At 38.4% G+C, this 25,263-nt stretch overlaps 1 protein-coding gene across 8 annotated transcripts in view; it reads left to right on the top strand.

Annotated features, from left to right (window-relative positions):
- LOC106087670 (kinase D-interacting substrate of 220 kDa) overlaps positions 1 to 25,263 on the top strand; it is a 158,233-nt gene that overhangs the window by 18,306 nt on the left and 114,664 nt on the right. The window contains exon 1 of one of the 8 annotated variants that reach the window (XM_013252801.2): positions 13,565 to 14,080. The exons of 4 other annotated variants lie outside the window; for them this stretch is intronic. In XM_013252801.2, the coding sequence (XP_013108255.2) occupies positions 13,835 to 14,080 (246 nt within the window). In that variant the 5' untranslated portion in view covers positions 13,565 to 13,834. Of the gene's footprint in view, positions 1 to 13,564; positions 14,081 to 24,756; positions 25,211 to 25,263 lie in introns of those variants that run through there. 3 more of the 8 variants (XM_059368431.1, XM_013252796.2, XM_059368434.1) reach the window with 3 other exon arrangements.

Here is a 25,263-nt window from a genome sequence, read left to right as displayed (position 1 = left end):
TAGATAGTTTTTTACAAAATTCGCAATGTTTGTGGTCCTTTTAGTGCTCTTGTTGTCGTTTCTTATGAATTTTTTCATTATTTTTCTTGATTTTATTTCTAGATCTTTTCTGTTAAATTGTTAGCATAGCTCTGCTAAGCTCGTAACAGTGTGCTGCTAATTGAATGGGTTTGTGTCTCTGCTAGTTAAAGTTAACTTTATCTTCACGGACATTAATATACATACAATATAAAAGATTTATGTATGATTTAAAATGTATGAATCGTTTTTCTGCCCCGAAACTACTTTTAATTATTGGATGCCACCACCTCTTAACGTCTGAATATTAAATCCCGGTGTGGATTTTAACAATTTTTTCAGCGGTAGTAATATTTTCACTATTGTTTGCGGTATTGGTGGACCCTCAGCTATCAAAACTTCTTTACGAAGAGGTTTTAAAAGAAGGTGTTCCTTCAATATTGAGCTAAAATAAGGTAGTGAAGATAGAAAGCAGATTTTGTCATTTTATAACGGTTGAAGCAATTATTCTAAAACCGTTATACTGTTATACAAAAATATATTTTGTAAATTTTTAAATTTTATTTTTAGAATAACTCTCATATACTGCATATCTCCCTTCTTATGAGTTGCTGCGCAAAGAATGGAATCATCGATATACAGTTTTTCTAGCCAGATTGTCATAATAATTGAATCTATAAGCCTTGTAACCGTGTCCCCGATTTTAATAAGCTCTGCAACCTATCTGCTCCTGCTGCCTTGTCATTTTTCAGCTTGGTTACTATTATGTCAATACCGCAGTCAGGGATTGGTTCAGAGATTACCCGATCCTCCCTAATAAGTTAGGTTAGGTTGGATGAGGATGACACCAGATATTAGATGTCTTACTATCCGCCGAGGCCAAATGCGGCCCAATGTGATTCCTCAATAGCATTTCTCTCTTCGATGTGGGTGGATTAACTGCCGACTCCACTGATTGATGGTAGTAATATTTTCACTATTGTTTGCGGTATTGGTGGACCCTCAGCCATCAAAACTTCTTTACGAAGAGGTTTTAAAAGAAGGTGTTCCTTCAATATTGAGCTAAAATAAGGTAGTGAAGATAGAAAGCAGATTTTGTCATTTTATAACGGTTGAAGCAATTATTCTAAAACCGTTATACTGTTATACAAAAATATATTTTTGTAAATTTTTAAATTTTATTTTTAGAATTTTCATTTCTACTCTCGAAATACACAAAAATTATAAATAATAAAATGATTTAGTTTTACTATAACAGTTAAAGCAATTCTACGATAACTGTAATACATTACACTCGTATGCATACAATACATAATAGACTTATGTGTATTTTAAAATGTTTGCGTTATTTTTTCTGCCTTCAAAATACGTCTAATAATTGGAGGCCACATCTTAACACTTAACACTAATTTAAAGAATCGTTTTTGTGAAATCTTTCACTATTGTTCGTGGCATTGGTGGACCTTCAGTCATTAAAACTTCTTGCAAGAATGTGATCCCTTATTATTGAGCTAAAATAATGTAGCAAACATAGAGACCAGATTTATTAATTTTATAACAGTTATAGCAATTACCCGAAAGCTGTTATACAGATATAGTATTGTATTTTTTTAATTTTTTTGTGTAAAATTTTCATTTGCAGTCCACAGAAAAGTAGTAATACAATTTTTTAGTTTTTTTTATAACAGTTAAAACAATTATACGAAAACTGTTATACGTAATATATTGTAGGTTAGATTGAAAAGAGGGTGCAGATATTAATCCGTTCCATGCCACTATTGACATACACCTTAGCCAGTTATCGGCTTGTTGGGCGCTCTAAAAACTATAAAGAAATATCTAAAAAGAAAATTTTAAGTTAGGAATTGTGTGCTACTTACAAAATCCTTAATTGTTTTCAGTATCACTCCCCTAAGTTGGTTCATGTCTGGTATTGTGTCTCCACCTTAGTGCCGGTATCTGTTAGACTCGAAAGCAGGGCAATGGCAATTATAAAGGATTTTACATAAGTGAGCTTGTATTACTATGTGTCCCGTTATGATACCAAAAGCTATACTGACCTCCTTCTTGCTTCCTTTCAGTAATAGCCTCGTCTTCTCACGATCTGGATACTCCCATAGGATTTTCGCCGTCCTACTGACCGTTTAGCTGTTTCACAATGTTGCATGCGCATTCGTCGCCCACTCCCTTAACTCGGACTGTGTCGACCCGAAAGGCTTCGGGTTAACCAAGTTTATTCTCGGCAGTCCTCTGGCCTTCACCGCCATATCGTCTGCCCTTTGATTTCCCCTTACCTTGTTATGGCCCGGCACCCAAACGATGCGGATTTTACCATCCTCAGAGACCTTACCGTCCTGGTTGTTATTGCCCTTATGGCAATTTTACTGTCGGTGAAGATGGTCACTCTCGACGTCCTCACGTTAGCACCACACCAATTCACGCATTCCGTGATTGCCCGGATCTCCGCCTGCAGGACCGTATTATGGTCAGGCAGTCTAAAACAGATCTCAGTCCCTGGGTTCTCAATGTAAACCCCAGGCCCACTCTGTCCTCTAGCTTCGGAGCATCCGTGTTACATGATCTTCGAGATGGTAATACTAGGGTTCCGTCAATCCAAGACTGTGGCGATGGCAGCAGTGCCTCACACTCGACTTCAAGGTTCATCTTAGGTATCCGATCGAAAACCTCATCCTTTCCTTCCAGGTTTCCTATCGTCGCCTCGATTATACCGCGATGATATGAACTGCTCCCATCCTCATTCCATTCTCCTCAATCTCACACTTAATCTGTATGTCAATGGGTCGGATATCTAGAATAGTCTCCAGTACCCTAATAGGTTACCAAGCTTTAAAAACAGTTTTTCTTATATCCTCAATTCATATTCACTGTATCAGTAATTCCAAGAGAGTCCACTACCGAAGCTATAATTCGATGTTTTATTCTTCGATTAAATTTTCACACGGCGATCTGTTTCCTGATCGGCACGATCAGCAAACTTTCATATTTTTTCATTAATGGCTCTGTGAAAAACAAAATTTCAACAAATATCTTATTTCAAATTATGATATTGAAATATTGTCATACATTGTTAATTTTAAAAATAAAACTTTTTTGTTGTAGCAATAAACAATTTTTTAGAAGCCCTCAGAGCTACTAAATTGTTAAATGTCTATTCTTTTTATCTCACTTATTTTTTTTTTATTATTTTCGTCTCAAAAAAATTCTAAACATTTGACCTTAAACATGAAAAATACGTCTACGAGCAAAGACAATAAAAAAATCTGGTGGTGGCGGCGTCTAATCGTTTTTATATCCTATACAATGATTGTTTGCCCCATATGTCCCAAATGCAAATACAAAAAAAAAAAATCATTGCCAATATTTTCAAGAGTACAAAATGATTTCGAAATTTGAAGGAAACGTTCATACTAAATACTTTCGAATGTATGTACGTTGTGTGGATCGGATATATTTTGTCTGTCATTTAATGTCTCGAAAAAAAATCTATTTATAAAAATGTTTGACATATAATAATTGTCATATAAAAAAGTGTGCTGTGAAATGCTGATTAGGCTCATTTAAATTCGAGGTAGGGGTTGTTCTTTTCTGGGGGAGGGATCAAGAGAAAGTGTGTGAGGGTGCATGATCAAGCTAATAATATGATAATATGTTATTTTTGCAGAAATTGTGCATATATGAAGTAAAAATAGGTAAACAACAAAATATGAAATATTTCCTGTTTGCGGAGAACATAAATACATCATTCAATATTGGCATACATTTGAATATTTGCATATGGTTTATTGTTCAGCATAGACTGCGGGAAAAACTAATTTGATCATGCCGCTGCAACTCATCGAAATATCAATCCGAAACATCATAACATACGAGGGTTGCCTTTTATATTTCGGGATTGGATAACCCTTGTGTTGCAATCTTCCAACTGACAGCTGTATCGTAAAGCTTGACATTTTTGAGGTTATACGTACTCAGAACGTTTTGACATACGAGCGCTATTTGTGTGGTTTACAGTAACTTAAAACATACTGAACATTTTCGTGCAATTTTTTACTACTGTCGACGTGGATTAACTCAACAACAGTGCATCTATGAATTTAATGCAATTTTTGACAATGGAGCTCCATCAAGGACCAGTGTTTATCGCTGGTATGGTTAATTCAACCAAGCTCGTAGTTCACTCCAAGACGAATTTCGTGAAGGTCGTCCAAAATCAGTTGTTGTTCCAAAAACTATTACTGCTGTGCGCCAGCTGATATTGCAAGATCGTCATGTGACCTATCGTGAGATTGAGACAGCCTTGGGCATAAGTGGTGAAAGCTCTATCGTAAAGATTAACATTTTTGAGGTTATACGTACTCATAACGTTTTGACATACGAGCGCTATTTGTGTTGTTTACAGTAACTCAAAATATTTTGAACATTTTCGTTCCATTTTTTACTACTTTCGACGTGGACTAACTCAACAACAGTGCATCTATGAATTTAATGAAATTTTTGGCAAAGGAGCTCCATCAAGGACCAGTGTTTATCGATGGTAAGGTGAATTCAACCGTCGATAAAAACCCAGACAAATTTCGTGAAGGTCGTCCAAAATCAGTTGTTGTTCCAAAAACCATTACTGCTGTGCGCCAACTGATATTGCAAGATCGTAATGTGGCCTATTGTGAGATTAAGATAACCTTAGGCATTAGTGGGACCGGCATACGGCATCAATATTGCATGAAAGTTTGATCGTCAGAAAAATTTGTTCGTGTTGGATCCCACACAATTTGTCAATCGTTAAAAAAAGGTGTCGATTGGTTGAAAGAAATGCTCCAAAAATAAGGAATAACTGAATTTTTGAATACTCTAAACATCGAAGGAGGCCATCGTAGCGCAGAGGTTAGCATGTCCGCCTATGACGGTGAACGCCTGGGTTCGAATCCTGGCGAGACCATCAGAAAAAATTTTCAGTGGTGGTTTTCCACTCCTAATGCTGGTAACATTTGTGAGGTACTATGCCATGTAAAACTTCTCTCCAAAAAGGTGTCGCAGTGCGTCACGCCGTTCGGACTCGGTTATAAAAAGGAGGCCCCTTATCATTGAGCTTAAACTTAAATCGGACTGCACTCATTGATATGCGAGAAGTTTGCCCCTGTTCCTTATAGTCAATCTGTTTCATTTTAATCATAATTTGCGCGAGCATATTATTAAGCATTGTTTCCGCGTTTGGTTAAATGTTCCTTTGAGGCATAATTTTGGGGTGGTGAGACTTCTCGGGAATTGACCAAAACTTTTATATAAGTTTCGTATTGTACTCTCAAGTTCCTTTCGTTTGAATCCAATACTGGCCCGATCGGCCTGCATGTCTGTTTGGGGGTGATTTTTCGAATACGGCGGCTCGCGTGGGACTTGACCCACAATTTTCGTATTCTATTTCCAAGAACCTTTCATTTGATAGTCAAATCGCCCCAATCGGTTGCCGTAAGGTGCACTTAAATCTGTGCACCCATCTCCGAGATGTGGCGTTTTTGAAAAAAAGTGGTTAGGGGGAGGGTCCGCCCCCCTCGAGAATATCACAAAATGAAGCACTCTAAGCTTTTCGAAAATTTCATGAAAATCGGTTCAGTCATTTTTGAGTCTATTCGGAACGTCTTCACACTTTCACTTTTATATAATGGATAATTTGTTTTTTTTTTTTTAATCGCTTATTTATCTCCATTCAATATAAAAAGTAAAATTTTGAGTAAACTTTTCTAGAGAGCTTTATGCATGAATGGGTTAATAACGTGGGGATAGAGTCGATAGTCGCCGCCCGGGTGGACTATATGCTTCGTGGCAGGAATATTTATGCCGACTTGTAAGAAATTGTGGCCAGAAGGCGGTGGACAAGGAGGAGGGGTGTTCTCTCCGATTTTCTGAAACCTGGTGATAAACGAAGTCCTATTGCATCTCATAGGAGAGGGCATATACGGACGACGCGACGTTGTTCTATTGATTCGAGACAGTTTTCTGTCGACGTTTAGAAAGATTATGGAAAGGTCACTGTGCGTCGCGTCGTTGTTTTATTAATTCGAGACAGATTTTGCCAACGTTTAGCAAGATTATGGAAAGGTCACTGTGGAGGTTATCGAAATGGGCTACGGGAAATGGGTTACGGGTAATGGGTTGAGGACCAACCCAAGAAAGACGAAGTTTTTCACTCGGAGAAATAAAATACCGGATTTTAAACTCCTGTCTTTGGACGGCACCACCACTCTCCAGTTATCAAGGGAGGCGAACTACCTAGGCCTAGTTCTCGATTCGAAACAGTCCTGGAAAATGAAAGGAGTACACGGACCAAAGAACCTCGAAAGGTACACAAAATGTACTACGTCGGGATTACGGGGGCGTTAATATGCACACCGCAGGCGGGTCTGGAGGCAATGCTGACTTTACAACCTGTTGAAATGTATATTCGGGAATGTGCCACTAAGGTAGCACTTAGGCTGAGGGAACTTGGCATGCTGAGAGAAGGCGGACACGTCCACTGCTCCATTCTGGAGACCATGGATGCAGGAGGTAGCCTGTTCAATAAAACCTGTCTCCAAGACTGATTCTGGAGAACTTATTCCGCATTCGCTTTCCTGGAAGGGCGGAGTAGAAGGCGGATGCTGTGTTTGAGTTCGATGATTCTTCGGTCGTCACTGACGGCTCCACGATGGAATTACGGACGCGACTGGGGGTTTACGCGGAGACATTCGACATTGGTATGTCAGTTAAATGTCGGACAAGCTCACGATATTTCAGGCAGACGTCTGTCCCATTACGTTGACCGCAAAAAAGATACGGAGAATGGGAGCATGCCACCTTCGAAACTCAGGATATATGTGTACAAAATGGCGGCTGTCAAGGACTTAAATTCAGGGACGATTAGGTCGAAGTGCGTGACGGAGTGTATAGGGCCCTGAACGGGTTTCTGGTTCCAGGACACATTGTTGTCCTGAGAAATGAGAAGGAGGGGATCCTCCACGGCAAGTAGATTTGTGACCGGTCTAGCATACGTGTCTTATGTCGAACTACTGAACTTAGTAGACGAAATGGCAAGTGCGGAGGCGGTGGGAGTTTTTCCAGCTGCCGACCAGAATAGAACGATAGAGTTCCTGGACCTTGATAAGGAGTCACTGAGTACGATTGCAGGAGTCACAACCGGACAAGGTGCAATAGGCTGTATCGCCGCGCATATGGGAGTCCCACACAACGTCTACTGTGGACGATGTCTTGATAAGGACGAAACGATGAAATACCTGCTCTGTTCATGCCTGGGTCTACAGGGTCATAGGCTTTCCATCCTGGGGAGGCGGTTGTTCTTCGATCTTGGCGAACTTGCAGATGTATCTCTGGGGAGTCTCCTCAGATGCGTAAATAAGACGGGTTTGATTCGGCGAGGAAGGATGGGTGTATATTCATTTTGTCATTCCGTTTGCAACACATCGAAATATCCATTTTCGACCCTATAAAGTATAAATATTCTTGATAAGCGTAAAAATCTAACCATGTCCATCGGTCTGTCCGTCTGTCTGTTGAAATCACGCTACAGTCTTTAAAAATAGAGATATTGAGCTGAAACTTTGCACAGATTCTTTTTTTGTCCATAAGCAGGTTAAGTTCGAAGATAGGCTAAATCGGCCTATATCTTGATATATCTCCTATATAGACCGATCCGCCGATATAGGGTCTTAGGCCCATAAAAGCCACATTTATTATCCGATTGTGCTGAAATTTGGGACAGTGAGTTGTGTAGGACCCTTCGACATCCTTCTTTAATTTGGCCTAGATCGGTCCAGATTTGGATATAGCTGCCATATAGATCGATCCGCCGATTTAGGGTCTTAGGCCCACAAAAGCCACATTATTATCTGATATTCTTGAAATTTGGGACAGTGAGTTGTGTTAAGCCCCTCGACATCTTTTTTCAATTTGGCCCAGATCGGTCCAGATTTGGATATAGCTGTCATATAGACCGTTCTCTGGATTTAGGGTTATGCGCCCATAAAAGGCGCATTTATGGTCCGATGTCGCCGAAATTTCGGACAGTGAGTTAGGTTAAGCCTCTCGACATACTTCAGCAATTTGGCTCAGATAGGTTCAGATTTGGATATAGCTGTCATATAGACCGGTCTCTCGATTTAAGGTTTTGGGCCCATAAAAGGGGCATTTATTGTCCGATGTCGCCGAAATTTGGGACAGTGAGTTGTGTTAGGTCGAAGGGTTCTTCAATGGACGATCTCTCGATTTAGTGTTTTGGGGCCATAAAAGGCGCATTTATTGTGTGATTTTGCCGAAATTTGGAGCAGTGAGTTGTGTTAGGCTCATCGATATTTTTCTGAAACTTGGTCCAAATCGGAACATTGGGGTATAAGGTATGCATTTTCACTGGATTTTGACAAAACGGGGTTTACATATATACCAGAGGTGGTGGGTATCCAAAGTTCGGTCCGGCCGAACTTAACGCCTTTTTACTTCTTGTCATTGCTTTTGACATTATATTTTCAAAAATTTTCCATCAAAATAAAATTATAAAATGGTTTCTTTGTTCCTAAAAAGTAAAACATTTTCCACACTCTATTTTCTATATGTTATATCGTATGGACTTAATTAAATGTATTTTATTTTTAAAATAGAAATTAAAACGTCATTTTATATTTTCAAGTTGCCCCTATAATACCCAAAGATTATTTGCTGTATTGTTGCTGGTTGGTTGGCAAGTGGCTGGCTGGTGCCGGCTTCCTCTTCTTCATTAAAGGCCAATGTCATTTGCTCTGATATTTGCCGTGCATAGTTTTTTTGCGTTTGGCAAATATTTGAATTGAATTATTTTTGTGATTCTATATACAAAGTGTATTTTTTGGGCCGCTTTCGTGCCAGATTATTTTGTATTAATTATAGGTGGGATTGGTGTGCTTTTTTTTTAGGCTAATTGAAACCAAAAGTACATGCTATCAGACAAAGCGTGCTATAAAATTAATTACTTTTATAAACATTGTTATCAACTTTTGACAGTTTGTTGTGTTTTTAGTAAGTGGGCGAACATTTTGTTGCCTGATGATGGGTGGATGTTTGAGGGAAAAATTTAGACCTTCACATAAAGTATTTTAAATTCAAAAATATTGAAATATACAAAGCAATATGTTTTGAAATGTAAAATAAAAATTGGAAAATATTTTGACTATATTTATGTTTTATATTTTTATGTTTATGTTTAACATCTAAATTTTTGTTCACCGGTCTTTTGTTTCTACTTGTAATAATATATGCCTAAAAGTATGCTACTTTTTTGTATAAACTTAAACAGACTCAATTGTAAATATGTAGTCTCGAATTGAAAGGATATGAGTAAATTAAAATATTTTTAGATAAAAGGCGATAAGTTAGATTAGGTAAGGGCAATTTTGAAATCAGAAGATTAATTGATATAGAAGCTATGTTAGATTATATATCCATTAAGAACAAACTTGTTATAGCTGTCGAACATTTAGTTGCAAACAGATTTTTAAATAAGATTCTTCGGTTTAGAGTGGCAAAATTATTAAAAAGCTTATGATATGCCAATTTTTAGTTCTGCTATTATTTATGTTACCTAGATATAGGTTGGTCATGTATGTGATTACTTTAGTTGTTTTTTCTCCAAAGTAGAGTCGAGCTTAATAACCATGAGAATTATGTTAAGCGGAAGGATCAGTTGATAAGAAAATTTATTTTCTGCAAGTTTTCAATAAACAAATCATTCCGCTTAACATAATTCTCATGGTCATTAAGCTCGACTCCACTTTAGAAAAAATTGACTAAAGTATTTTTAATTCATTACAATACCTTTAACATTAAATTTTCACACGCAATTTTCACTTTTTTTAACTACATTTAGTTTAAAAGTACGAAGCAGCGTAAATGAAATATCTTTGGCGTTAGTGGGTGACATAGTAAATATTGACAATTTGCTAGATCTGCTTACTACCTGATTTGAGATGACATCCTATTATAAGCATGTCACTTACGTTGCATTTGTATATGAATGTGGAATTCAACTCATGTCATCCTTTTACTTTAAACACATGTTGCTCGTTGTGCTCATTTCCTTTGCATTTTCAAGTCACTTTTTAAAATTCCCACTGCCAAGCACGAGTGTCTGTTTGGTTTTTACAATAATCTATGAATGATGGTACTCTCTCTCTCTCTCTCTCTTCCACTCTCATGATGACTTACATTGTGCTTATTCATAATTACAATACAAATATGAGCTGCATTTCAACGTTGACAGCACGTTGTAATTTATTTGTGGGGACAACACCATAAAAGCAAAAACAAAAATAAAATATTCTCAGATTCACTGTTATTCTTTTCAGAGTTACATGAGCGGCAGTTTGACTGTGTTAAGCAGTGTTGGGCATAATTAAAGCAGAGGCATTAATATAAAATGACTATAGGCTCCTTTATGACTATAGCATGCCCATTCTCTTAAACTCTCTAACTGCTTTTGTAATATGGCTTTGTATTAGTACAATCAAGTGAGTCATTAGTGAAAGGCAATAATAATTCCTATGTTTTACTAATTTTTGTATGTTCTAGTTCAAATTTTAAAAAATGCAGCCTTATCTCGCATCTTCGTATCAAGAATGACCCTTATACAAAATATAATGGGTGTAGGTTCAGCGGTTTCGTCTGGGCGAATATCACCTAGTAACACCACACTATTTTTATACATAGATGCTATAGTTTTGAACATAGCTGTAAATATAGAAATATTATTGTAATAATTTGGTTAGTTATGCAATTTGTTGTTAGTAAATCTACAAAGAGGGTTGCCTAAGTCAGGCACATAACTCTACAATAGGGTGTCCGAAAATATTCAATATCTTGTAGGAATTTTTGGAAGCTGTAAAAAAATTAGATCAAATTTGCCCATGAACATTCTACTAAGGAACAGAGGCAAACTTCTTACATACCACTAAGTGCTGTCCGATTCAAGTTTAAGCTCAATGATAAGGGGCCTCCTTTTTACAATCGAATCAGAACGATATGCAGCGGTGCGACACCTCTTTGTGGAGAAGTTTTAACATGGTTTGCCATACCAGATGGTACAGTACCTCACAAATATCGCCAACATTAGGAGGGGTAACCACCGCCAAAAAAAAAATCTTTTATGATGTTCTCGCCAATTTTCGAACCCAGGCGTTCAGCGTCATAGGCGGTTATGCTAATTTTTGCGCTACGTTGGCCTCTAACACTGGCAAAATTTGCTTCAAGTTTTTTTAGCCTAGTAAAATTTTTCTACAAGAGGTGTCGATATGCGGCCACTCGGGCTCGGTTGTAATAAAGGGGTGGTTCTAAAACAAGGGCCTTCTTACTTTTGGGTTAAGACTTGTGCAGCAATTATAAAAAGGAAGGAAATCTTTTCGCAATTCTATTTTGAACCGTTTGTGGACAATTTGGCCCATTTAGATGATACGTGCCCATAAATAAATATGATATAAATTCATAAATAAATATGGTCCAATGTCATTTTATAAGAACAACAATTATAAAAAGCACTTGTGTTTGTTTAATGTGTTTTTATACTCACCACCATAGGATGTGGGGTCGACTAATCTAGTCATTCCGTTTTTAAAATCTCGAAATAGTGATCTGAGACCCTATACAGTATATTATATTCTTGATCGTCTTGACATTCAGAATCGATTTAGCCCTGTCCATCCATCCGTCAGTAGAAATCACGATAGCTTTCGAACGAATTAAGATATCCGCTGTGTGTCCCGCACTGGCAGTTAGAAGAAGTTCCACTTTAGATTCTCATTTCTTTGAGAACCTGTCTGATTTAGCGGATGTGAACATTCGCAAGTTACTGGCCTTTTTAAAGCGATCGGGATGGTTCAGCGGTAGGAACTAGAAGGCATCTTCCTTCTTCTGTTTCTGTGGTATCACAATGGACGAAAACGTTTAAGTGAGTCTGATGGCAGACTGGCACTTAAACCTAACCTAAGATTCCGCATGAAATTTTGCACAGGCCATATCGCTTCAGATTTGAATATAGCACCCATATGTACCTATCCCCCGTTATGACTTCTTAAACCCCTAGAGACCTCAATTTTCATCTGATTTGGCCAAAGTTTGGCACTTGCGTTCTGACATCTAACATCTGTGTCGAGTATGAATCGAATCGGTCTATAAACTTAAATAGCCTCCTTACAACCAGGGCTGCGGAGTCGACCAGAGTCAAATTTTTGAGGCCGGAGTCGAGGTCGGTGTCGGATTTTGGTTCGGAGTTGATCACGTTAGCCACGACTAAGGCTTAATATAAACTGAAATAGCCTCCTTACAACCAGGGCTGCGGAGTCGGCCGGAGTCGAAGTCGGACTATTGAGCTGGAGTTGGACTTTGGTTCGGAGTTGAGCACGTTAGCCCCGACTCCGGCTTAATACTCCGACCCGAGGTCCGAGTTGGGCGCTAGCCTCTGCAGCCCAGTTACAAACCAATTCCCGGATTTGACTTCTCCGTTTTCATCCAATTTGGCTGAAACTAAGCACAAGTACTTCTGTTCTAACTTTAAATATCATTGTCTAGCATGATCCGAATCGGTAAAAAAACTGGTTTATCTCCCATATAAACCAATATCCCGATTTGACTTCTTAAGCCCCTAGAAGTCTAAATGTTCATCAAAGTATGATCCGAATCGATCTATATGCTGATATAGCCCCCATATAATCCGGTCCCCGGATTTGACTTCTTGAGCTCCTATAGGCCTTAATTTTCACCTAAATTGGCTAAAATTTGATAGAACGACTTCTGCTATGACTTGCATCGTCCGTGCCAAGTATGATCCGAATCGTTCTATGATTCCCCGGTATGGCTACTTGAGACCATAGCAGCCGCAACCAACTCCCGATTTGATTGTTGTAAAATGGGTATCCAAGATTAGGCATCCAAGATTAGGCACTGCCGAACTTGGCACATTTTTGCTTGTTTTTTTTTTTTTTAAATTTCTTACAATGTTATCAGTACACCCTACAATGTGTTACTATAGCCCAAAATGTCTCCTGATGAAATACGAATACAGAGCAAATGTCGTCGCCAGTAACAAAACTGGAAAGGCAACAACAATTTTGATAAATCTCAGTCCAAAAACGACTCAAATGCAGGCGCAGCTATTTGTTGGTATCATCACCTTCAAATGTTGAACAATTTGGATTATTTACTACACGGTCGGTCGGTCGGTCGGCCGGCGCTCTGCTCATCCTCCGTCTGCTATGATGGCCCCTATACAGTTGTTATTTTCTTACCCTCACTGTTCCAGCAGCAAGTAGCAGCAGCAGCAGCAGCAATATTCTGAGCTTCAGTGAACTGAAGCGAACTAAAATGAAATACAAAATGAATAGAAATGATTTTATTTTATTTTTTTTTGCCTTAGTATTTCTTTGATTTCATACTTGTCGTGTGCTTGTCTAAACAGTTTGTGCTGTTAAGTCCTCTAGCCGAGTCATCGAGTGTGTAAAATGTTGATTTTAGACATTGTTGGTTGATTTGTTGATTGTTTGAGAGCGTTGAAGTAGAGGGCGGCGTTTTATTGCTGTTTTTTTTTACTGGTGGCTGGTGTTAAACAAATCAAATAAAACTGTGCTCAACGTGTTGTAATAAAATTTGTATGGCCGCTGGGCTAAATGTGAAAAATCAAAGTTCGAAAATGACAACTTTAAACGGATTACATTTTTGTACAAAAACACTTCAGTTACTTGTCTCAGTTGGTGAAACAGAATTTTCTTTAACCATGAAATTTTTTGTGTGAATGTGTTTTTTCGCGCGAAATAGTAAAAAAAGTGAAATAACCATGAAACGTACACCGAAATTAAGTCAAGTAGGCCGTGCCTACTCGGAAATGTCCCCCTTGAATCCAAGTACTTCATCGGCAGCGAATATCTCTGCTGGCAGTTCTCAGGGCCATGGACAACGTGATCCTGTTGGAGGTTATGGTAGCATCTTTACATTTGGATTTCTACGTAACTCCTTTTCCAAGTCGGGTACATCACTGCAGGTAAACTTAATTTGCGTTTTGCTTTAGGCAAAATAAGAGAATTTTGTTTGAAATTATAAAAAGAATAAAACATATTTACAAGTTGAACCAATTGGTTTTAAATTGTTGATAGTTTTGTAAGAAAAATGGTAAAAATTGCTTAACCTATTAACAACAAATGGGTGAAAAATATGTGAGACGTAGAGCATACCAAGCTTGCATAACTAATGTAGTAGTCATGAGTTTCCCACATAAGGCTTTGATCTGTTGCTACTATGGTTATACTCTACACCACTACTGTGGTACGGTGTATTATAACTTTGTGAATTAGTTTGTAACACCAAAAAGGAAGAGAGATAGACCCATTGATTAGTATACTGATCGACTCAGAGTCACTTTTTGATTTGATTTAGCTATGTCCGTCTGTCTGTCTGTCCGTCTGTCTATGTTAATTTGTGTACAAACTACAGGTCGAAATTTTCATTCGATAGGTTTCAAATTTGGTATGGACATGTTTTTAGGCCTAGAGACGAAGCCTATTGAAATTTGAGAAAATCGGTTCAGATTTGGATATAGCTCCCATATATATGTTCGTCCGATTTGCAGTAATATTGAAATTAAATGGCAAGCTTTAACTTGTTTTTTTATATGCCGGATAGGATGGGAAAATTCGTTACGCATCTAACAATTACGTTCCACTCGACTAAGACCCAGATCCCTGTGGACGCACCCCATCTTAGTCGCAGAGTTCCTGGGTCTTGACACTTAACAGAATCAAGCAGACGAAAGATAGAACACAACAAAATGCTACAACAACGTTTATTGTCGTATGCCGGACTCCCTCGAATCGGCGATAACGGCTAAACACCCTACATCACCTCGGTGTAAAGATTCCACCTCGGAACTACTTTCGCATTATTTCGAGGTGGACCCCCTAATTTGGTGCTTAACCATCTCCTCCACATAGAGTCTGCGTACAGACCTTCGCTTTGTGTCTTACACCCATGGTCAAGGTCCATCTTTTAGATTTTCGAGCATCTTCTGCGCTATGTTGTCGGGTGAAAAGTCCCTAACCAGCGTCTCTAGTTCACTGCAGCCAAAGAAATTATGTTCGGCGTCGTCTTCGACTTCTTCCGTCTCGTACATCCAGGTGTAAGATGTGCACTTACCCATTCGATGGAGGTACTTCCTAAAATACCCATAGCCGGACAACATCTAGGTTAGATAGAAGTTCACGTCCCCGTGCCTCCAGTCTCCCCAAGCCTGTACATCTGGGATAAGTCGGTGTGTCCGCCTTCCCCGTGTCAAGATTAACCATATCTGTTGCCATCTTTGGGTGGCCTCTTCTTCTATACCTCGTTCAAGGTTAGTATGATTCATGCCCTCGTGTTAAGCTCTAAAGATTCTGTGTCGCTCCGTTGCGAGACAAACAATGGGGGTCATGCCTGCGATTTGCAAGGAAGGTTTCTCCTGATACCGGGCGATAGGCCATACAGGAGCCATACAGTAAGATACTGTTAGTGGTCTGCATTATTATCATTCTCATGCTTGGAAGAGGTGCGCCATTAGCCTGCATAGCCGTGAGCTTATTTCCGCTGCTTTCTTCGAAGCGTACTCGATTTGCGTACGTTAATTTATAATCCAGTCTCATCACTAGGTGTTTGACAGACGTCTTTGTGGGGATGATAATGTCGCCTACATGCATTTCTATCTTCAGAGATATGTGTCGTCTTGTCAGCAGCAGCAGCAGCTTTGTTTTATGCATGGCCAGATATAGTCCATGTAAGTCCAGCCAGCTCTCTGTGCGGATCATTGTTTGCGTTGGCTCTCTTCTGTATTTATCACTGCTATGATGTCGTCTGCGTAACCCACTGTTTAGGCATGTCTATTTTTTTAAAATCTCGTAAGTTGCATTCAAAAGGTCTGCACCCAATATGGATCCCTGGGCGGCTCCTGAGGTCACATGCATCTTTTTATGCCTTGGATCGTGTCAAAGATTAGTACCCGATCTTTCAGGTAGTTCTTCAATATTCTCACCAAGTTCCTAGGTACATTGAAGATGGTCTCTAAGGCTTAAATCACATCTGCCCACCTCAGGCTAGGTGAATAGATGAGTACTATGTGTTGGCTCTTAAGAAGTCTACAATTTACAAAGAGCAAAAAACCTAAAAAAAATCTTTTCCGATCAGAATCGGGCATTATACCAGACATAAACCGACTTAGAGCTATATAATGGAAGAAGATTAAGAACTATGTGAAGAACACTGAATTCCTAATCCAGGCATTTTAAGGTTAATTTTAGAATTATTGGAGTGAACATCAAGCTGTAGGGCATGGGGCAGAATAAAGTCCACATCTCATTTCTATTTTTACCGATGTATTTTGATATGCTAAGCTAAAACTTATGGATGAGACTTCTCTCCTTTTCTTTATGGGATATACAGAAGGGAAACTCCCAATTTTCTAAAATGAAAATCAATAAATTTTAATTGGCCGAATTTATTTGTCGAATTTTTCTCGTCTCTAGACTCATAGCGTCGTCTTTGCCATGTTTAGAAACATTTTAATCCGATGATAATTGTGGTTTCTTTTTTTTGCACAAATACATGAATAGACAGTCTAACATGACTAGATCGATGAATTTACAATGTAATTATAAACCATTCAGAATACTTATTGATTGCTAGGTTTTCATACCCTCGACCACAGTGATGGATGTTATAATTATAGCAGCAATTAGTTTCTGAAAGATATATAGTGGCATCGGGTCCGAACGGCGTGCCGCAGTGCGACACCTCTTTGGAGAGAAGTTTTACATGGCATAGTTCCTCACAAATGTTGCCAGCATAAGGAGGGGAAAGCCACCGCTGAAAATTTTTTCTGATGGTCTTGCCAGGATTCGAACCCAGGCGTTCAGCGTCATAGGCGGACATGCTAACCTCTGCGCTACGCCATCGGATTATAAAAATCAAAAACCTGTTAAGTTCGGCCGTGCCGAACTATTTCCTTATAACTGCATTACCATATGCATAATTATATCCAAAGAGGGCTGGTCTGGATTGCTTCCAGGTTCCAAGAGTTTTTATACAAGTCACAGTTTCAGCGAAATCGGCCAATTAATCTGCTTTTTAAATTGGAAGATCGGTCTATATTACAGCTGTATCTAGATAACGTCTGATCTGGAACATATGCTGGTCGAATGACGGGAGGCTTCATAGAAGTCACGTTTTTTAAATTCCAGCGAAATCGGATAATAAATGCGGGCTTATAGGCTTAAGACCCTTCATCTGCTGCTTAAGCTGGCATATAGACCGATCAGCCGGCCCATATGGCAGCTATATATAAATATTTATAGTCCGATCTGAACTATATTTGAGTCGGATGTCGGGAGTCTTAATACAGCCTACTGTTTCCATTGCCCGCCAAATCAGGTAATAAATGCGGCTTTTATGGGCATAACACCCTTAATCGGCAGATCGGTCTACATGGCATTTATATATAAATTTAGTCCAATCTGAACCATACTTGAGTCCAATGTCGGAAGTAGGGTGATCAATAAACCGACTTTTTCCCAAAAACAGTTTCCGAGCAATTCAAAAAACGAATTTTTTCTAAATAACTGGTTTGATTTTTTGCGATTAAAAAAAACGGTTAAATCGGTTATTTTTCCTTATAAAAGTAATAACTTTTAATTATTTTGAAGCCTTAAGATGATGTCAAAAGTCAACCAGCTTATCCTTTTCTCAGTTTCTGAGACAACATTGATAAAGACTATATCTAATGAGAAACATTCGGTGTAATTTTTCTGAAAAATTATTATACAATTTGAATGAAATTTTCTCTAAAACAATTTTTTATTTCATTTTCAAAAAACAAATTTTTTATGAAACAGAAGCGGTAATTTCCACAAATAAATGCTAGAAATGAACCATTAGTAAGAAACCGGTTATTTTGACCAATAAACAGTTTATCAACTTTTCAAAAAAACCGATTAGTATATTCAACTCCAAAAACCGAAAAACCGGTTTTTAAAAAACGAATTGATCGCCCTAGTCGGCAGGCTTACAACAACTCAGTATTTAAAATTTCAGGAAAATCGGATAATTGAAGCTTTTATGACCTTAGACCCCAAATCGGCAGATCAGTCTATGTGCCAGTTATATCCAAACATGTTCCGATTTCGCCCGTTCAAGAAGTTAAATTGCGTGTGGCAAAAAGTAGAATATGTTAAAATTTCAGCTCAATATCTCCATTTTTGAAGGATGTAGCAGTTATACAACAGGCAGACAGACGGATAGGCGGACAGACACATAAACATCGTTAAATTGCCTAAGAGTTATAAGACGGTCAAGAATAAATACACTTTGTAGGGTCGGATATCCATATTTCGGTGAGTTTCAAACGGAATGACTAAATGAATATGCCCCCTATCTTATGGTGGTGGATATAAAAATCGAAAAAATTTAATATCCATTAGGACCAAATTCAGAACTACGGTGGGAATATGGCGAGAGAATCAGAGAACTGCATGTGGTAGTTTTTTCTGAATTGCGGTATACTCATAAAAATGCGGTGTTGGTACGTATCGCCACCGCAATTGATGCGGTGCTATGATCTGCACACTAAAATGAGTGGCCATCATTTGAATACTTGTACATTCATTTTCATGCTTCGTATACCACCGCTTTGAACATCTTTTTATCCATGGCGGTGCTATGAGTGAATGTAAGGCGAGAATGGAAACACCGCATCAACACAGCACATTGACTCATAACATATTTGCGGTATTTCTTTTGCAATAGTGAGAAAGCCAATTTATTTTAGGTTAGGCTTGGTTAGGTCGAAAAGAGGGTGCGGTGCTACTATGGACAAATACCTAAGCCAGTAATGGACATCGTCGACCCGAAATGCTTCGGGTTAACCAAGTTTATTGACGACACTCCTCTGGCCTTCACCGTCAAATCGTCTGCCCTTTCATTCCCACTTACTCCATTATGGTCCGGCACCCAAACGACTGTTTCGGAGTTCCAAAGTATTGCATGCGAATTCGTCGCCCACGCCCTTAACTCGGACATCGTCGAGCCGAAACGCTTCGGGTTAACCAAGTTTATTGACGACAGTCCTCTGGGCTTCACCGTCAAATCGTCTGCCCTTTCATTCCCACTTACTCCGTTATGGTCCGGCACCCAAACGATGTGGATTGTGCCATTATCAGAGAAGGTATTTATCTCCTTTTTTACCCTGCAAGACTGTTCGTGACCATACCGTCCTGGTTGTTATTACCCTTGTGGCAATTTTACTGTCCGTAAAGATGTTCACACTCCACGTCCTCGCGTTTTCACCACACCACCCCACGCATTCCGTGATCGACCGAAATTCCGCCTGCAGGACCGTATTAGGGTCAGGCAGTCTAAAACCGATCCCAGTCCCTGGGTTCTCAATATAGACCCCCAGGCCCACTCTGTCCTCTAGCTTTGACCCATCCGTGTAACATGATCTTACAGATGGCAATACTAGGGTTACGTCAGTCCAGAACTGTGCCGATGGCAGCAGTGCCTCGCAACTCGACCTCAAATGTCGTCTCAGGTATCCCATCGGAAACCTCTTACCTTCCTTCCAGGTTTCCTATCGTCGCCTCGATTATACAGCGATGGTATGAGCTGCTCCCATCCTCAACCCATTCTCCAATCTGCTCTCTCCCGGCTGCCTCACACTTAATCTGTATATCAATGGGTCGGATATCTAGAATTGTCTCCAGTGTCCTAGTGGGTGTGGTTCTCATCGCTCCGCCTATGCCAAGACAATATGTTCTCTGAACTTGTTGTATGGTCCTTATGTTGTACTTTTTCTCCATAGCAGTCCACCAAACTACAGGGACGTAAGTATGTATTGGTCTAATTACGCTCATGTAGAGGCATTGGACTATCCCCAGACTCAGGCCCCATTTCGAGCCTACGGCCTGTCTACATATTGGCCAACATCTGTAAGACTCCTCAGTACGCTCCTGAATGTGACACTTCTAATTAAGTTTCCTATCTAAGATCACTCCTAAGTATTTGATCTTGTCAAATATCGAAATCGTTTTATTGAGGAAACGTGGTGGGTTAAATTGGCCCACCTTCGTCTTCCTCGTGAACAGGTATATTCCATTAAAAAATGATTGAGCCAATTAATCTTTAATAGAAAATTCAAAATTTTCAATCACGATTGTGATTGAAGCAAATTTTAGATTTTTTTAAACAAATGATTGATTCAATAATTTTTTAATTGAAAATTTAAAAAAAATTCAATCACGATTGTGATTGAAAATTGTTTCAGATTCAATTAAAAATTTAATTAAATCGATGAATTTTTTGATTGAAAATGACAAAATTTTCAATCACGACTGTAATTCAAAAATAAACTAATATACAATTAAGAAATTATGGAATCGATTAATTTTTTAAAAGAAAACGATTTTATTTTCATAAAATCAGATATTGTCCGATTATTGTTCAATTTTCAATTAAATTTAAATTTGATCGAAAATGGCAAAAATTTCAATCACGACTGTAGTTTAAAATGAAATTAATATACAATTAAAAAATGATTGAATCGATTAATTTTTTAATAGAAAATGATTTTTTTTTATACAATCGGATGTTGTCCGATTAATGTTAAATTTTCAGTTGAATTTTTAACTGAAAATTTTTTGCAGATTTTGTTTTCTGTGCAAGTAGCACTGAATTCCCAGCTAAGATTTTCTTTTTCGATGTTACTTTTTTATTACCTAGAGCGCACGGTAAGCCGGTTACTTGTTTAGGTGTATGTCCATAGTAGCATGGAGCGAATTAATGTCCGCATCCTCTTTTCAACCTAACCTAACCTATGAAAAGTCAGAATTTGCGATTTGGTGGTCAAATATGTACCAACAAAAAAAATTTCGACAATAAATTTCCGAAAATACAATTTTTATTTTCTTAAAAATTTCTACTTAAGTTATTGATTTCAAATTTTGATTGCTGCCCCTACGGCGGCACACGCCTGGCAAGGCAACTTCTTGCGATGAACTTAACCCATATTCAAATCATCATTGCCCGTATATTATGGCCCTTAATTTGTTGCAGGGCAATATGGTAACTCATATACAATATTTCAAACATTCTGCTCAGAAAACTATATTTGCTTTGTCTGATGGTATTCAAATCGCGTTATCAACTCAATTTAACTGATAACGAATTAGCTCTTGCACACGTTTATGTAGATGAATGTTTGATTTTGTATAGAAATTTATTCCTATATTTATAACAACATTTACATAAGAAAATAACAAAACGATGAGCACGATTAGAGGCGAAAGTAAACAATAAATTTGTATCGTCTATATTAGAACATTCTTTTGTTGTTGTTGTTTTTTTATAATGCCGGTAATTTTCATTAACATCAGATATTGTAGATAAACCAATGTACATGAAGATGAGGTTTACTTTTAGTAGCAGAGACATAAACCCATTTGCTTACCAGTGGGTCTCTTGCCAGAATAACGGGGTGCTGTTTTAAATAATATCAAGGGTTTAAGTTGAAAGAAATAAAATATTGGGTTGCCCAAAAAGTAATTGCGGATTTTTTAAAAGAAAGTAAATGCATTTTTAATAAAACTTAGAATGAACTTTAATCAAATATACTTTTTTTTGCACTTTTTTTCTAAAGCAAGCTAAAAGTAACAGCTGATAACTGACAGAAGAAAGAATGCAATTACAGAGTCACAAGCTGTGAAAAAATTTGTCAACGCCGACTATATGAAAAATCCGCAATTACTTTTTGGGCAACCCAATATCTACAACTTTTTTAGGAAACCAAATGCTTTAACATTTTGTAAAAATTTTTTAACAAAATTTTCTACTGCAATAAAGTGTTGACAACCTTTGTCCGGCTGCAAACCGTATGGCTTTCTGTTGCAAATTTTGCCCATGAACGTTCCACTAAGGAACTGGGGGAAACTTCTCACACATCAATGAGTGCCACCCGATTAAAGTTAAAGCTTAATGATAAAGGACCTCCTTTTTATAGCTGACTCCAAACGGCGTACCACCGTGCGACACCTCTTTGGATAAGTTTTTACATGGCATAGTGTTTCACAAATGTTGCCAGCATTAGGAAAGGAACCACTGCTGAAAATTTTTTCTAATGGTCTTGCCAGGATTTGAACCCCGGAGTTCAGCGTCATAGGCGGACATGCTAACCTCTGCGCTACGGTGGTCTCCACTCTTGGGATGCACAATAAATTGACAGTTAAACAACCTCACGCATCTCTTTGGATCAGTCACAGTTACGTCGCCCAAAGTGGCTGAGGTCCTGTCATACCTTCTTCCGGGTTTTGAGAGTGATTTAACCGTAGACTACAGCTTGCCTAAACCGGTACCTAAGTTAAATTCCTCCAGATGTTCCTGCCACAAATTACGTTGACCACCCTGTTTATTTCTAGTTTCAGCTCTCTAATTCTGTGGTAGGTGAGTTCCGTGCAACGAATCCTATCACGCTCGTCTGCGAGTACCACTGCCTTCGCCGGGAAATTGGGCCGCACTTGGGGTATAAGACCGGCTGCTAAAAAGCGAGAGGCTGTTGCGTTAATGAAGTCTCGAAATTTCCTCTCGGCAACAAGCACATTTCAGGGGGATGCCATTTGAAGGGGGATAATCATGTGCGCTTTTTTCCCTACCGTTAAACCAAAGATATTCTCCCTCACTATCATAGCCTTAAAATCTCCTAGCTTCATTTTAATGTCATATGCGTGGCAATGTTCATCTCTAGGTTAAATATATCCCAGGTCTGTTCGTCCTTGTCTTCGGTCGGAACTCTGGCACAGAAGACTGATACAAAAGAATTTGGCTTTTATGCGGTTTGTGGCTATTCTCTGCCTTTCTACCTCTTTTCTGCAAGACCGGGCTAATGAATTTGCGGCTCAACCATGCTTGAGAACTATAAAAAATATGTGAATGTCTGGATACATGCTAAAGGGTGATTTTTTTGAGGTTAGGATTTTCATGCATTAGTATTTGACAGATCACGTGGGATTTCAGACATGGTGTCAAAGAGAAAGATGCTCAGTATGCTTTGACATTTCATCATGAATAGACTTACTAACGAGCAACGCTTGCAAATCATTGAATTTTATTACCAAAATCAGTGTTCGGTTCGAAATGTGTTCAAATTTTGACAAATTTTGTTCAGCGATGAGGCTCATTTCTGGTTGAATGGCTACGTAAATAAGCAAAATTGCCGCATTTGGAGTGAAGAGCAACCAGAAGCCGTTCAAGAACTGCCCATGCATCCCGAAAAATGCACTGTTTGGTGTGGTTTGTACGCTGGTGGAATCATTGGACCGTATTTTTTCAAAGATGCTGTTGGACGCAACGTTACGGTGAATGAACACATTTCGAACCGAACACTGATTTTGGTAATAAAATTCAATGATTTGCAAGCGTTGCTCGTTAGTAAGTCTATTCATGATGAAATGTCAAAGCATACTGAGCATCTTTCTCTTTGACACCATGTCTGAAATCCCACGTGATCTGTCAAATACTAATGCATGAAAATCCTAACCTCAAAAAAATCACCCTTTAGTTCACTACATAAAACGAGTGTGAAAGGTAGTCAACCCAGATAAAACCACAAAGTACACAATTGATATAAGGCAGGAACCAAGATTGACCTGACCTTTGCCAAGTTGAAGTCGCTCAGAAGCTTTACTTGATATCTCTCATCATCTTAGTCACTCATTTGGTAATTGTATGTAGTTTTTTTTTCAAATTTAAAAGAGCAATAACCAACCCTTTCAAATCTTGCAGCATTTTTGATTTGAAACACCCTGTTACTGAACCGCCTAAAGGTATGCTTTAAATTTTTTACATGGTCGTTTTCATATTTGCCTTCTTACTTATCACCAGTTTAAACCAAAACAAATTAAAAACAATCGTTTATTATTATTGGCCACAATAAACTTAAATAATAGACAGAAAGAACATCAGTTGTTACAATGAAACGAATCTCTATGATAATAATTTAACACTTCTGGCTATGACGGGTTTTGTTTCATAAAAAAATGAATTCATCAAAAAGATTCTCTATAGACTTGATAGATGATGATGAAGTAAGGAAAGAAGGGTGTTTGTGTGGTGTGGGAAAGAGATGCACGGGCAATTAAAGTAATCAGAAATTCGTTTAAGCTCAATTAATTTGAATGCTGGCTGGGCTAGTAGAGCAAAGACAACTGGTAAAGCACATATCAGGCTGTCAAGTTGTATTGCCAGTCATATGCATTTCAGTTTACGGCCTCAACTCGAACATGTTAAAGTGAAAAGTTTCTAGCTCCCTCAGAAAAAAACCCAAAAAAACTGAAAGAAATAAGCAAGCAAATATTTACTTAACCTTTTCCAATGCTTACCCTCTAATTGGTGGAGGTCATAAAAGAGGAAACGGAAATAAATTGTTTAGCGATTATTATAGTTTACATTTCTTATCGTGTTTGAAATTTTCAATATTTATCTTGTGATCTTATCTATGTGCGTTTTTTCTCGAAATTCTTTTTGTTTGGTGTCTTTTTTTTTTGCTTAATTAAAACTTTTTTTTATTGTTCAATTTATCCCCTCAAGCCCCAATCAGGCGGCGCTATTATGTATGTGCAGTGCATATTATTGTTGTTTAAATTAATTGTGTCGCAGATGTTGGAATTCAGTTAATCTTTCGAATTTCAATTGAAATAACAACGAATGCCGAAGCGCTAGTTTGCCACAAAAGCCAAACCAAAAAGATAAATGGCAAAAAATTGTTTCCTTAATTATCCTGCGTCATTGTAGTGTGTGTGTGTGAGTGCGGGCGTGTATGTGCTTAAACAGCTCTCGTATCTTTGACATTGTATATCATTTGTTTAATTGACCCGGCCTTTAACTGAGTTTGTGAGTTCGCACTCAAAAGAAAGTTGGTAGCCCACCAAGCTGTTAATCGTCTGCCTAGAGAAAAGTGGGATTTAATTATTGCCTTCCCCTGCTGCTGCTGCTACTGCTGCTCTTTTAGCCATTGTGTCTTAGAAGCTTTTTCAAAACGGATTCCCACGCCAAGAATTTGAAGAAAATGCTCAAGGCTCGCTTAAAGCCTTCAGCACCTGAGGTGGAGGTAGGTTTATGAGGTGTTCATTTCATTAAACGGTTTAGTGGATAATTAATTCT

This window comes from Stomoxys calcitrans, chromosome 5 (assembly GCF_963082655.1).
Source record: "Stomoxys calcitrans chromosome 5, idStoCalc2.1, whole genome shotgun sequence".
In the NCBI taxonomy this organism is placed as follows: Eukaryota; Metazoa; Arthropoda; class Insecta; order Diptera; family Muscidae; genus Stomoxys; species Stomoxys calcitrans.
The sequence above is the reverse complement of the archived record's forward strand: the minus strand, read 5'-3'. Positions and strand labels throughout refer to the sequence as shown.